Here is a 14057-nt window from a genome sequence, read left to right as displayed (position 1 = left end):
GACCCTCTGACTTTGGAGGGCTTGGTCGCTCTCTCCTGTTTTCTCAGAGCCAGCCCTCATCCCAGAGCTAAATGAGGTTGCCCAGGGAGAAAGAGGTGGCACTGGCACTTGAACCCAGGCCTCTGTTTCAAGCCTAACCCTCCTTCCTCATCACCGCTCCACACTCACGACATCCATCGACGCCAGGCTACTCTCAACAAGGGTGAGCTGACTTTCAAAGACCCTTGCCTCCTGGAACACGTGGAGGTGAGGGTCCCAAAGATCTCAGAAATGGAAGGGGTCTCGGATGTGACCTGGACCAACAACTGCCCTCCCTGGTTTCTGCCCAGAGGGTCTCGGGGTCCCTGGCCCCCAAGGCTGTGAGGTTCTCACGCATGCCCAGATCTTGAGGTTTCTCTGCCAGTCCCGCTTGGAGGCCACGTACCTGGCAGAGCGCAGCCACAGCCTGGGCGGCCCTGAAGTCCTCCTCTTCCTCCAGGTCACCCCGCGTCAGCCTCTGCGTCTCCAGGATGTTGTGAAATGCCTGCGAGTAAAACAGAGGCTGAATCTGCAGAGAGATGCTGATTTGTTTCCCCTGTACAACCTCCCCAACTGACCCTGCCTCGCACATCGGAAGGATGTTCACCCTTGATTTATACCCAAGGAAACTGAGGCACAGAAATGTCACATGATTTTCATGGCTTGTGAACTGTGGCCGAGGCCAGGACCAGTGAATCCCATCTCCAGGAAAATAAAAGACTGTGCTTTTGTCCATCTATTCAGCAGGAGAAGACGCCAGCCTCCCCCCACAACCGTCTCCCTGCCCTATTACCCTCTCTCCTGACCACAAGCCCCCCAGACATAATTTTCTGATTTCAGCTCCTGGGGATCACCACCCAGGTCTTGGGAGGCCCATCCAGCAAAGCCTGAGCGTTATCAGGGTGGTCAGTGGCCGGTTGAGCCTCTCTGACCATGCGGCTGGCCCAGCCTCGAGGAGCCTGACAGAGTGACAGAGAGTCGTGTACCAAATGCTCCAAACACAGTCAGAGAGGCACCTGGGGCCCAAGTATGGAGGGTGGACTCCTCTTAGGGGTCAGCAGAAGGGGAAGAGTCCCTGTGAGGGAGACACATAAGCTGAGTCTTGATGGACAAGGAGCGGTCCTTGGAGGGAAGATGGGAAGCCAATCCAAGCCAGGTTCAAGGAGCAGCAGCAGCAGCGGAGACCAGGCAGTCAGAAGCCTCTGGTCTCGGTGGGAGCAGAACTGGAGGGAGCTGATAGGGAGGACCCAGGGCCAGAGAGGGAGGGGCTGGGTGAGGGGCCAAAGTCCACGCTCATTCATCAGTCCCAGTTCATTCGGTCGTTTGCCACCCATTCATTCTTTCAATTATTTGTGCTTTTGTGTCCATCATGCATCCACCCATTCATTCATTTGTTCATGCATTCACTCATTCCTTCATTTCTTCATTCACTCACTCATCTGTTGGTCATTTCTCCATTTATTCACTCAATCATGTGTTCCTCTGTGGGTCATAGAGAAGAAAATTGCACCCACTCCATTATTCTTGCCTGGAGAATTCCATGGGCAGTGAGCCTGGTGGGCTCCATGGGGTCACAAAGAGTCAGAGATGACTGAGCGACTAACACTTTGTGGGTCCATCCATTCATTCATTCGTTCACTTATTCTTTCATTCACTGAGTCATTCGTTCACGCAGCCATCCACTCAACCCTTCCCTCCCCGGTCCCACGTCTCCTGAGCATCAGCCTGGGCCAAGATCCTGGATTGCAGAGCTCTCCACACTCAGGACTCCCCCTGAGCCATGTGACGTCAGGGAGGAGGACCCAGCAATCTCAGAGTAACAGAAAACTATATAATCGTATCTTATCACTCTCATTTCAAATGGATCTTCTCAAAGACAGAAGCAGCCCCCACCCCACTTTATATCAAATCCCAGAAACCCCAGCATGGGTCCTGGGAGGAGGCTCTGTGGGTGGGGAAGAGCCCTGGACCAAGGACCCCGGGATGAGAAGACATCTCAATCTTTGAGGGTCCCTCTGCTGGCTTCTCACTGGGCGGCGGGGGAGGTAGCCACACTACCATGCTGGCCTCAGGGAGGACCAGTGTCTGTGCTCTGGGCTGAGCCTGGACCCCGATATGGTCCTGCCATCCCCTTGGCAGAGCAGAGACAAGCCGATGCTCGCACAGAGAAATAGTCAGGCCATAGCTGTCCCTCGCTTGGTCTGGTTGAGTCCCAACAACCCCATTAGTAGGTGTGAAGATTCCCAATGCACAGATGAGGAAGCTGAAGCCAAGTGGTCAGCCAGATGCAGCGACAGAGGCAATGTTCAAACCCAGGTCCTGCTGCCCCAGCACCCAAATGCTTAACAACCTTGGGCGACGAGCCTTAGACAAACAGCCCCTCCCCACACCCATCGACAGGGCAACATGAGGCAGAGTCCTGTCCTCTGAGAACCCCAAGCCCTGGTCCTTCCAGCCTCTGCTGCACCAGTTTGTCTGTTTTCCTTCAAGCAGGGTGACATCTTGCTTCCTGTCCTCCTGGGGGTCCCCTTATCTTTTATTCCCAGTCACGGCCACGAGCACTGTCCAGTTTGCCCACCTCTCTGGCCCTTCCTGCTCAGCCCCATGTGCAGGGTCCTCCTCTGACTTGCTGCCTGACGCAGCGAGGGGCCCCACCCCTGTCTGTAATTGCCTGCCTTGCACCTGGGACATGCCTGTCCCCTCTGGGGACACTGCCTGGTGACCTCCACTGCAGGCTGGGCCCTTGCCTGGCACCACCTGTAAGATGCCCTCTCCTGAGAACCTCCCACCGCCTTTCCACGGCTATGCCTATGGACCCTGGTGTGAGTCGGGAGCAGGTCACCTGGAGGAACTCCTCGGGGTGGGCGGTCAGCTGCCCCGCAGCCAGGAAGCTCCTCCGTTCCTCCTGTTGGGCCAGCGTAAGCCTTGCCATCTCCTCTGCCTGGCGCACCAGCGAGGCCTTGACCAGGTCTTTGCCTCGCTGGACAAACTCTGCAATTGAAACAAAACAAGGGACATTGCAGGTTGCTTGCCTGGCGAAACCTCCACTGGCTGCTTCTTCCAGCACGTGGAGTGTCAGAAACGCTGGGGCAAGTCTCATTTCTTATTTTCATTTTATCCTTTAGGTCCTTCCAAAAGGCTGGTGTTAGGAGCTCCTCAGGGTCCCTTGTCATTTTTAAGGGACCTCTCCCTCGCTTTTTCCCAGCCCGGGGTTCAGCGCAACAGGCGAGGCTTTCACCCTGACCTGGAGATAAACAAAGGGGCGTTTTCCTGGAGAGAAGAGTATATGTGTATGGGGGAGGGGAGGAGGGGGCACAGGGAGGGGCTGGTGACACAGGACAGAGGGCCTGAGTCTGCAGGAAGACAGTGACATTTCAGACTGGAGTCGAGATCCAACAGCTGCCAGGGAGAGTTACTAGGTCAGCAGAAGAGGAGGCGGGTGAACCAACGCCAAGGGTCCCTGCGGTGGGGGAAGGTAAACTGGAGGCGAGAGGAAAGTGAAAGTCGCTCAGTCGTGTACAACTCTTTGCAACCCCAGGGACTGTAACAGTCCATGGAATTCTCCAGGCCAGAATACTGGATTGGGTAGCCGTTCCCTTCTCCAGGGGATCTTCCCCACCCAGGGATCGAACCCAGGTTTCCCACACTGCAGGCCGATTCTTTACCAGCTGAGCCACTAAAAACCTCTCGGCCCACCCGGGCCACTCAGCCTCAGAGGCACACCACGCAGAGCGCTGGGAACTGGGGCCGACCGGTGAGCAGGACCCAGCCTAGCTTTCAAGGTGCTCATGGTCCAGGGAAGACAAAAAATGCGGAAGAAGGAATTGTGCTGATGAGGGCTGGGGTGGCGGTAGGGGAGGAGACACAGGCAGCGTGGGACCCCAGAGAAGGCTCCTGGGAGTGGAGACAATGAAGAGGCCGGCCAGATTCTGTTCACTTGGGTTTCGGAGGAGATGTTGGGCAAAGAGGTTGGAGAGGAGGTGAGGGCTGGGTCACAAAGGGCTGCAGCCCTTGGAGACGTTGGTTTCAGCATCTCACCTCCCCCAGCTGCCCCACATGTCATACTTCCTTCTGCACTTACCCTAGTTCAGGCAAGCTTCCTAGGGCTTGACCTGAGAATCTGTTTAGCTTCCAGCACCAAAGGAAAGAGTGCAGCCAGCAGAGACCAGGGTCCTCCCTCCACCCTGACTGTCTCCTCTGTCTTGTCCCATTTCACAGGAGCCCCACCTAGGGGGCTGCTTCACCATCCCAGCCCGGCCACTCCCTCCCACTGGTAAAGCCCCGTCCACCATGTGTGGTGACCTCAAGGCCAGACGCATTCAGATTCTATGCCGTCCAAAGTTCCAGCCACAGCAGGTTTCCATGTGGTCACACATGACCACGTGAAACCACAGCTCCCAGTGACACAGACATCTGTGGAACAGTCTGGTTGGAGTTCTGAGTCCCAGTACTGAGAGCCTGCTCTCTGACCCCACTCTAAGGGGCAGTGGGCAGGTATGTCAGACGAGACAGAACAGCTACAATGGGACCAGGCCAATGGCTGCAGTGGAAACCCGGTGCTGGAGACTGGACTGTGTCCCCAAAATGATGAGCTGAAGTCCTTAAGCCTCACGTGCCTGCCTTTGGAGGTGGGGCCTATGAAGTTAAATGAGGTCCTAGGGATGGGGTCCTAATCGCATAGGGTCGGTGCCTTCTAAGAAGAGGAACTCAGGTGAGAAAGCTTGCTCTCTGCCATGTGAAACGTGGTGAGAGGGTAGCCGTCTGTGAGTCAGAAAACAGGCCCACAGCAGAAGCCAAACTGACTGCACACTGATCTTAAACTTCCAGCCTCCGAAACCGTGAGAAACAAAAGTGTGCTGTGGGAGCCACCCAGCCCATGGCATCCCGTTATGGCCGCCCCAGCAGGTAAGACACTCAAGCCCCCCTGGTCCTACAAGGTCCCCAGAAGCTGCTGGAGAACTTCTTAGGCACGCAGTTCCCCCGCCATACAGACTTCCTGGCCTGGAGAGGCCCCGGCTGTGCTTCCACTCAGGCCGCAGGCGCACACACAGACTCGGCTCAACGCTGAGGGGCTCTCCTCCCGAGGGTCCAAGGCTGTGCAGAGGGGGTACCTGCCCTGCAGGTGGAAGACCTGGGTTTCTCCCTGAGGGTCCTGCCAGCGGTGTGAGCTGGACTGTCCTGGGTGCCCTTGATGTCCTCAGCCCTGACCTGCCCATCTCAGGGTCCAGCCTGGGAGCAGCAGCATGTGTGGGAAACAGTCACGCCCAGTTCCCTGACCACCAGCCACCCTTATCCACCTGCAGCTGAGCCAGGCCCCGAGACTCCTGTGGGGCTTCTGGGCTTTGTCCTCTGCATATTCTGGGGGGGGTCTCTGCCAGCCCGAATCAATGATGACGACAAAGCAGGCAACACGGGACCCTAGGAGGCAGCCCTATTACCTCTGCTTCATGGGAGGGCCATCGAGGCTCAGAGAGGTTAAGTGACTGGGGGCGGCAGCCCGGGCTAGTCTCATGGGAGCTACTCCTGACGCCCGCAAGTGCCACCACCAGCCCTGGCCCCCACGGCCTGAAGCACAGCATAGGGACCCAGGCGCCCCGGCCTGGCCCGCTCACTCACCCCTGCCGAAGCCCTCCGCCTCCTCCCAGAAGGCCTTGTGCTGCCGGGTCAGCAGGTCCTCCTTCTCCCGCCCAGACAGCTTCCCCTCGATGGTCAGCAGCTCCAGGCTGCGGGAGATGCCTGCCAGGCGGCACTTGGTCTCCTCCTGGACCTGCAGCTTCAGGAACTCCATCGTTTTGGCCACGTGCGCCCGCCCCAGCGTCCTCTCCAGGGTGTCCTGGGAAAAGCAATATGGAGGGCATCAGTCTGGGACGTCCAGAGTCAGCATTTGGCCTCGAGGGGCTGTTAAAGGCTACGGGCTCCATCCTGGGACCCCGGTTCCCTGTGAGCAGAGCACAGACGAAGCTCCCACTCTCCTGAGCTTCCTGTGTGCACGTGTCAGATGGGGGCAAAGTGGTCCCTCGTGGGGATGTGGTACGGCCGATGCTGGGTGACACGCGGAAAGAACCTGGTACATGGTGAATGCACCACAGCGGGCTCGCTCGTCTCTGGGGAAAGCTCAATAGATGCACACAACCAAAGAGAAAAGTCCACCTCCCTCATCGTCATCCTCCCAGGTTGACGGGGCCTCTGGCCTCCACTGGATGTGGCGGGCTGGGAGAAACAGTAAAGGTCACGGGACTTCCTGGCCTTCGAGCCTCCAGAAACCAGAGCGCTGGGGATTAAAGAGATTCTCCAGGTAAGATCGACCGGGAGGATGAACCCAGCCGCTAGACTTTAGAACAGGTCTGCCAGCCCTACTGGGCTGTCCTTCACTGAGGACACAATTCTCGAAAAAGATGCCTCCCCCATGCAGGGAATGTCCACCAAGGGCAGAGGCAGGCCCTGCAGGTCTGCATCTAGGGTCCTTCCATCTCCAAGAGCAGCGGCTCAGGAAACCGTGTAGAATGGGAGCCCAGGCATGGTGTGAGAGTCGCAGGCCCTGGCTTTCAGCGGAAGGACGCCTTTCCCTCCTGGGGTGGTCCCCCAGGCCCCCGGCACTCCATGACCATGGCCTGAGTTAGCCTCAGCGCCCTTCTCCCCATCATACCTGCACCCCTGCCTTCTCTACATCCCTCTGTCTCCTTCCTGCTGGCCTAGAGCCAGGCCCAGCTCAGGCCCTGGTCAACTCCCCCTGGGCTACTGCCCTGGTTTCCTGGCATCCACCTGCCCCCTCAGCTGCTCCCTGCATGGCAGACAGAGAGCCCTTTCTGCAGTGCAAACGTGATTCTGACATCTCCGGGCCCAAACCCTACAATCACTTCCTTCGAAGCAAATCTAAACTCCCAGGCACAGTGGATGAACCTTCCCGAACCAGGCCTGGCTGGGCCTCCAGCCTGGTCCCACACCCATCCTTGCTCCAGACTGCCCAGCACGCCCGGCTTTCAGGGCCGGCCGCAGAGCCTTTGCAAATGCAGGGCCTCCTCCTGGAACACCCTGCCCAGGACCTCTCACTCCCCTGCCTGCCCAGGTCCTAATCATCTCTGTGGACCATGTGGTGGCTTCCTTGGTCTCTCCCCAGCCCCTCGGTCCCTCCTCCCTGTTCCACAGCTCCTGCGTCTTGTCTGGACCAAGAGCCCTGGACGCAGGGCCCATAGCTGGGGCCATATCCACCACTCAGCCCTGGGCCTCACCATTTGCTGAGCTGCATTGGCCTGTGTTATAACAACATGTGAACAGGGCCAGGAAAATGACACCCCAGTTACAGACAAGAATGCTGAGGTTTATTCCGGAAGGCCATCAAACTAGCCCAGGGACAGCGGGCCTCCTCCAGTTCAGTTCAGTTCCGTCGCTCAGTCGTGTCCGACTCTTTGCGACTCCATGAACCGCAGCACGCCAGGCCTCCCTGTCTGTCACCAACTCCCGGAGTCCACCCAAACTCATGTCCATTGAGTTGGTGATACCATCCAACCATCTCATCCTCTGTCATCCCCTTCTCCTCTCACCTTTAGTTGGGCTTCCTCCAACTAAATAAATAAGCCTGACAGCCATCAGTGGGCCCATAACCACTAGAGGGTGCAAGAGGATAAGTGCTCAGTGCCGGAGTGGCCGGCAAGTGGTCCAGCCAGGCTCCCAGGTGAGTGGAAGGCGTCCCGTGTCCAGAGTAGCCACCTTTAAGACGGTCCTCTAAGTGAGGCCGCCTGGCTGGGCAGTGACAGTGCACTCTCTGGATTTATATTTAAGGAAAGACAGGAATGGAGAGAGGTGAGCAGGAACACAGGAGCATCAGATGGGAGGTGGGAGGGGGACAAAGACTTGCACGGGAGGAGAGGTGCAGGGGCCACTGCTGACTCTGAGTGTAGCTGGTCCTCAAACCTACCCGGGCTCAAACCTGGTTCCAGACCTGCACAGCCTTGGGCACAGTGGATGTGACTTACAGAGTGTATGTGATCACTAAATAAATCAAAATATGTACAGCACTTAAAACAGCGACCAGAAGACAGTAGGTGCTGCAGAATGCAAGCTGCTGTCACAGTTATCCACAGCAGGTCTCCACCTCTCTCTTGGCATCCTCTCTCTCTTGAACATCCCTAGAGACTGATTCTGATAACCTCTGGGGCCCTTTCTAGGGCTCTTCCAGTCCTGATATTCAGCGATGCCGTGTGATACATTCCGAATGCCCAGGCCAGAACACTCAGATGTCACTAGCCTGGGAACTTAAAATTCTTCTGGAGCTTATCATCAACAGACTCCATCATACAGAAGCTACTTTTTTATTTTTGGTACATAGGATGCAGGCAGAGCCAAGCCATCCCACTTCTATACAAAGATGACAGTCTTTTCACACATCATTACAATTATTTGTTTATATCTCTTTTCCCTACTGACACGTGACCTGCCAGAATCCAATCACTAGCACATACTGAACACTCCCACTGGGTCAGGCTCTGTTGTAAAGGTGCTACCTGTCATCCACTTTCTAACACTCTCAGAGCTGATGCTATTCGGATTCCCATTTTACAGATGATGAAACTGAGTCCCAGAGAGGTTAAGTAACCTGCCCAATGTCACACGGCTAATAAGAGGCAACTGTGGAATGGGTCGGGATTCTAGCTCAAGTCTGCAGCATGGTTTCTATAACAGGATGTGGCACACAGCAGGTGCTCATGAAATGTTGACTGAAGGAAGGATCTGCTGATAACCTGGAGAAAATTCTTCCCCTTCTTCCTCTCTGGAGTGACTGGCTAATATTTGGGCCAGAGTCAGATAAGGATACTTTTTTTTCCCCCCGTATCAATATCCTGCTGATGGAATAATAATTAAATACAAAGAGAAAAGAGTAAAAGGAAAAAAATCTTTCTTCTTTGATGAGCATTCATATCAGCAGCCTTATCAAATTAAAGTCCAATTCAAAGGGGCTTGGACAGTAAACCAGGATGTTTGGGGTGCAGGCTGAGGGATGTCATTAGACAGTATGGGGGGTCCCAGGTGAGTCGCTTGGCTGGTCCCTCTGCTCACTGGGAATGAAATATCTGTGTCTATCTTTCAGCAGTGCAGAGGAGAGAAAGGAAACTATGTGTACGTGATAAGCAAAAGCAGAGAAGGTTCTCAAACAGCTCTGCGCACCTGGGAGTATGTTAAAATGCAGACCCTGGTTCGGGAGGGGGGTGAGATTCTGCATTTCTAACCAGCTCTCAGGCGACGCTGATGCTGCCGGTCTGCAGACCGCACTTTGAGGAGCAGAGGATTGTGCAGAAGCAGAAGGAATCTCTCGGTTCGACAGCGCCATCTCCTCTCCGAGGAGCTGAGTCTTGGAGCTGAGGGCAGGGCGGCTGTTGCAGGTTTCTGAGTCAGGTGTGACCTGGACGGGTGCACGGGTCTGAGCTTACGAGTTCTCAAGGTCAGAGGAAGGGTTAATAGGTGCATAGTGTCCTGGGCTTTACATACAGCCGGGCCAGTCCAAAACTTCCATGGCAAAGCCCCACGGTGACTATGAGTTACTGAGCATTTCCCAGGGCCCTGCCTGCAGCAACTCCTGGGATGGAAATTTTTTATCAGTAATCAGAGCTCAGAGGGGTTAAGTAACTGATTCAAGATCACACAGCTTCAACTGGCTAAGCTTAGATTCAGAGTCAGATTTGGATTTGTGGATTCCTGTGAACCAGTGGTTTATATTCCCAGTTACACATCAGAATCGTTGGGGCTAGGGGATTTAAACTGGCAATGCCAGGATCTTCACTTCAGGCCAGTCGGATTGGATTTCTGTGCAAAAGGCCTGGGGCACAGGCATTATTTTGAGCTCCCTCGGTGATGATACATGGGGCCATCAGGAGAGCTACCCGAAGCTCTGTCCACCAGTGGGCGTCAATTTTGACTGCTCATCTGGAACCTTAAAAAACCTAGACTGATTAGGTCAGAATCTCTTGGGGAGGGACCCATCTTGGATTCAAATAGCAGTACTGTTTCAGCCTCCTCAGATAAGCTCAATGTGCAGCCAGAATTGAGAACCAGTGTTCCATGCTGTACTGACATGGAGTTGGCAGGGTTTTCCATTAATGGAATGGACGGATGGATGAATGGATGGATGGATGGATGGAGAGATGAATAGATAAATGCCTGATGGACAGATGGACGGACGGATGGATATACAGGTGGATAGATAAATGCCTGATGGACAGATGGATGGGTAGATGGGCAAATGGATGGTCTGTTTTTCTCTGGCTTCTGTATCCCCATCTACAGTATACAGGTGTGGAACTTAATTATCCTTGTGGCCCTCCAAGCTTCTGATTCCACATCTCTAGTCTGAATATCACGTTCCCTCCCTGCCCCCCTCCAGCATTACCAGAGCCTGCAAATCCTGAGAATCATGCAACAGCCCTTCGGCTGCAATCATTCTTTCTGTCAGAGTCATCGTGAGCTGTCGGGCTTTGGAGCTGGAACACTTAAATTGGTCCACCAGAAAGTGCTGGATGTTTTCCATCTGTTTCCAGAAAGCTTCCATCTGTGAAATGAGAATGAGAAGCAAGAGGTGGGGGAGAGAAAACTTATTTAAGAAAGGTATAAAGCTGTCTGGTTCAGGCTTGAGCATTACTATTCACCCCTTATCACAAACTCAGATTCTAAACACTTCCACAAGTTGGAGCAAGTTATCTTGGCAACAATCACATTCTCCAGAAGTTCCTCCTCGTGCTTTTGTGGGTGCCAGTCAGCTTCAAGGCGGCTTTTCAGCAAACACCAGTGCACGACTGATAAGAAAGGAAAACAAAATGAGATCCCCCAGCTTAAGCAGCTGAAAGACAGCTGCTTAAGAAAAACAGCCTGTGATTGCTGCCTGGGATGGGGAGGGGAGGGGCTCATGAAATTCAACAGTGTGCTCCTGGAAGCTTCCGGATCTTTAAAAGGGATTAAACCCATCCTGGAAATAAAAGCATGGATGGCCATTTAAATATTAATTATTGCCCTAACAGTATAAAAGAACAGTATGGTAGAGACGATGATAACTGTAAAAACATTTTGCTTTCCAGTCTTCTCCCCTCTCCTCAATCTTGGGCTTCCCTGGTGGCTCAGACAATAAAGAATCTGCCTGCAGTGCTGGAGATCTGGGTTGGGAAGATGCCCTGGAGGAGGGCACGGCAACGCACTCCAGTATTCTTGCCTGGAGAATCCCATGGACAGGGAAGCTGAGTGGGCTATAGTCCATGGGTCACAAAGAGTCAGACACGACTGAGCGACTAACACTTCCCCCCCCATCTTACTGGGAGCAGAGCAGGAAATCGCCAAGTGGTTTAGATTGTCAGGGGCTAAATTTTTGTCACTGCAGCCTCCCAGAGCTCGAAGAACAACGATACCTGGAGTCATAACAACTTTTCTTTATGGCATGCAGGTTATACGCCAGGTTCCATGTATCACACATCTCATTTCTAGATAAAATACATATCAGAAGGACAAGGAACAGGCTCCGGTAGTTAGGTCACTGGCCAAGAATCAAGAGGGAGAGGGGAATTGGATTCAGTCCCTTCAGCTCCCACAGTGGTAGTTTTCTCCAGCTTGGCTCCACCCATCAGATGCCAAGACGGACATTTCTCGCTCAGCAGTGCAAGGGAGGGTCAGGGTTTAGTGGGATCAGAAGTCCATGCTGATCTTATTGTTATGGGTAGAGACAGATGGAGACCTGAAACTCTGAGTCAATCAAACCAGCCATCTCTCCTGGGCATGGCCAGGAGAAAGCCCACACCTGTATGAACTGGCATCTCTTTGAAAACTTCGTTTTCCATCTCCTGGGCCTCATGGCAGCTCAGCAAACCCTTTATCAACCCCCACCACCTCCTCACTCACATTCACACCCTGCTCTTGCCCTTCTCATCCCATCAGATGACCTCCTTTCCAATCGCTATCCCAGAAGGTGGACTCAGTTCAGTTCAATTCAGTCGCTCAGTCGTGTCCGACTCTTTGTGACCCCGTGGACTGCAGCACACCAGGTCTCCCTGTCCATCACCAACTCCCGGAGCTTCCTCAAGCTCATGTCCATTGAGTCAGTGATGCTATCCAACCATCTACGACAGAGGATAAAGGTGGACTACCACCCGTGAATTCCTGCACATCCGGAAACAAGAGTTATACATCCCAGCAGCTCTGCCTCTTCTCTTCCTGTCTCCGAGAACTAGGATGCCCACTCCGTTGTTCTGAAAAACTCGTAATTCCCTTAGTGTCCGTGACATGATTTTCTCCTGGTTCTTCAAGGTCTATACTCTGCTTCTTGTTTTGATTCTCCTTGAATCTTGCTCCTTCAATGCTCACAGGATTCAGGATTTGGCATAAGGCTTTTTACTACCCCTTCTACATGCACTCCTAGACCACAGGCATCTCTGTTATTGGATGATATCAACTCTTTGGACCCCTTAGACTACAGCATGCCAGGCTTCCTGGTACTCCTGGGCCTGGGTCCTCTCCATTATTGGATGCTGCCCATACGTCAGAGAACCTTCTGAGAACTATCAATCCTCTGCTTGAAATGGTCAGACAAGGACAAGGTGTTCCACTGCTCTGGGGAGACCACGGACCATTGGAATTTGGGTTAAGCACCCTCCCTGAGCCATCTCATCGAACATCCTTTTTCTCCATGTGCTCCTACCTGAGCTCAGTGGAGACGCTCCATCTCCAGGCATCTCCAACTCAGGATATCAAGCCACACTCAGCATTTTCCCTCCCAACTTGCTGTTATTCTGGAGTCTTTATTTCCGTAGACCTGATGCTCTACACCCTCTTCTTCCCACCATCACCTCCTCAGACACAACCCTCTCAGCTCTCCCCCTTTTTCTTATCTCTCCATCCCTACTGCAATTGCTTTCATGAAATTCCTACTGGATTAGCCCCCAAACTCCTAACGATCCTCTGTTCAGCAACCTGGGCAGTGCTTCTAAAACAGAATGAGCCAAGCCACCCTCTGCCACTTCAGTGACTCCCATCTCCTTGGCATGAGATGAATGCCCTCAGGGAAGACCTCTGGCTTTATCTTGCTCAGCCTGCTTCCTGCCCTGGCTCCCTTCTCTGCCCACCCAATGGACAGCATCCGTTCACACTTCCCCCAAAACCCCATCATGGCCCTTTCTTCTATGCAGAGTTTCCTAACCCTAGAGAGTAAAATGAATAGCTCCCTCTACTGTACCTCAGTCTTACCATATATCCATCTATCATGGTCTCTGTAAGCCACAAAGTCCTCACCTGCTCACCTATTGGTCCCCCTACCAGATTGGCCTGAGCATCTTCCCAGAAGGCCCGGGTCTAAGTTCATTGTGAATTTCTAGTGTCCAGCATAACACCTGGGTGCCAAGGAAATATTTGTTTAATTCAGAATATATGAACAGCGGGTAGTAGAATATCAAAGCAAAAAAGAGAATTTGAGGGAAGCCATCCTCTTTGGAGGGCCCTCCAAAGAGGATGGCTTCCCTCATAGCTCAATCCGTAAAGAATCTGCCCGAAATTCAGGAGACCTGGGTTCAATTCCTGGGTTGGGAAGATCCCCTGGAGAAGGAAATGGAAACCCATTCCAGTATTCTTGCCTGGAGAATCCCAGGGACAGAGAACCCAGGCAGGCTACAGTCCATGGGGTAGCAAGAGTCAGACATGACTTACTGACTAAACCATTCATCCTCTTTGGAATTTAAAACATGCTTTTATTAGTGATGCCTGGAGTTTGAGCAGTTAGCAGCTGGCATCTGCTCTAACCCACAGGGCAGTAATGTCACAGAGGGTTAGGGCGATATTTGCTTTGAACAATAAAAAGATCCATCTAAAATTTAAACAAGGAGAATTCATTAAAAGAAAGAAAAAGACTCCTTCAGTAAATCTTGGCCCCTTAATTATACCTTCTCTAATACTTAACTTCAGAAACGGGATCCTTGGCTCCAGGGCATATTTAATAGTCAAATACAACAGAGAATTTGAGTATTAAACATGCTTCTAGGTACCAGCTCTTTAATCTTGCCAAATGCACTGTCCCA

At 53.2% G+C, this 14057-nt stretch overlaps 1 protein-coding gene across 4 annotated transcripts in view; it reads right to left on the bottom strand.

Annotated features, from left to right (window-relative positions):
* The window catches only part of EVC (EvC ciliary complex subunit 1), a 91477-nt gene that overhangs the window by 48170 nt on the left and 29250 nt on the right, over window positions 1-14057 (bottom strand). For all 4 annotated transcript variants that reach the window (XM_065914440.1, XM_065914439.1, XM_065914437.1 and 1 more), the window contains exons 8-11: window positions 10400-10558; window positions 5635-5851; window positions 2861-3009; window positions 425-523 (exon numbers count right to left, since the gene is read on the bottom strand). In XM_065914440.1, coding sequence (XP_065770512.1) covers window positions 425-523; window positions 2861-3009; window positions 5635-5851; window positions 10400-10558 — 624 coding nt within the window. The remainder of the gene's footprint in view (window positions 1-424; window positions 524-2860; window positions 3010-5634; window positions 5852-10399; window positions 10559-14057) is intronic.

Source organism: Muntiacus reevesi, chromosome 22 (genome assembly GCF_963930625.1).
Source record: "Muntiacus reevesi chromosome 22, mMunRee1.1, whole genome shotgun sequence".
Classification (NCBI taxonomy): Eukaryota; Metazoa; Chordata; class Mammalia; order Artiodactyla; family Cervidae; genus Muntiacus; species Muntiacus reevesi.
The sequence above is the reverse complement of the archived record's forward strand: the minus strand, read 5'-3'. Positions and strand labels throughout refer to the sequence as shown.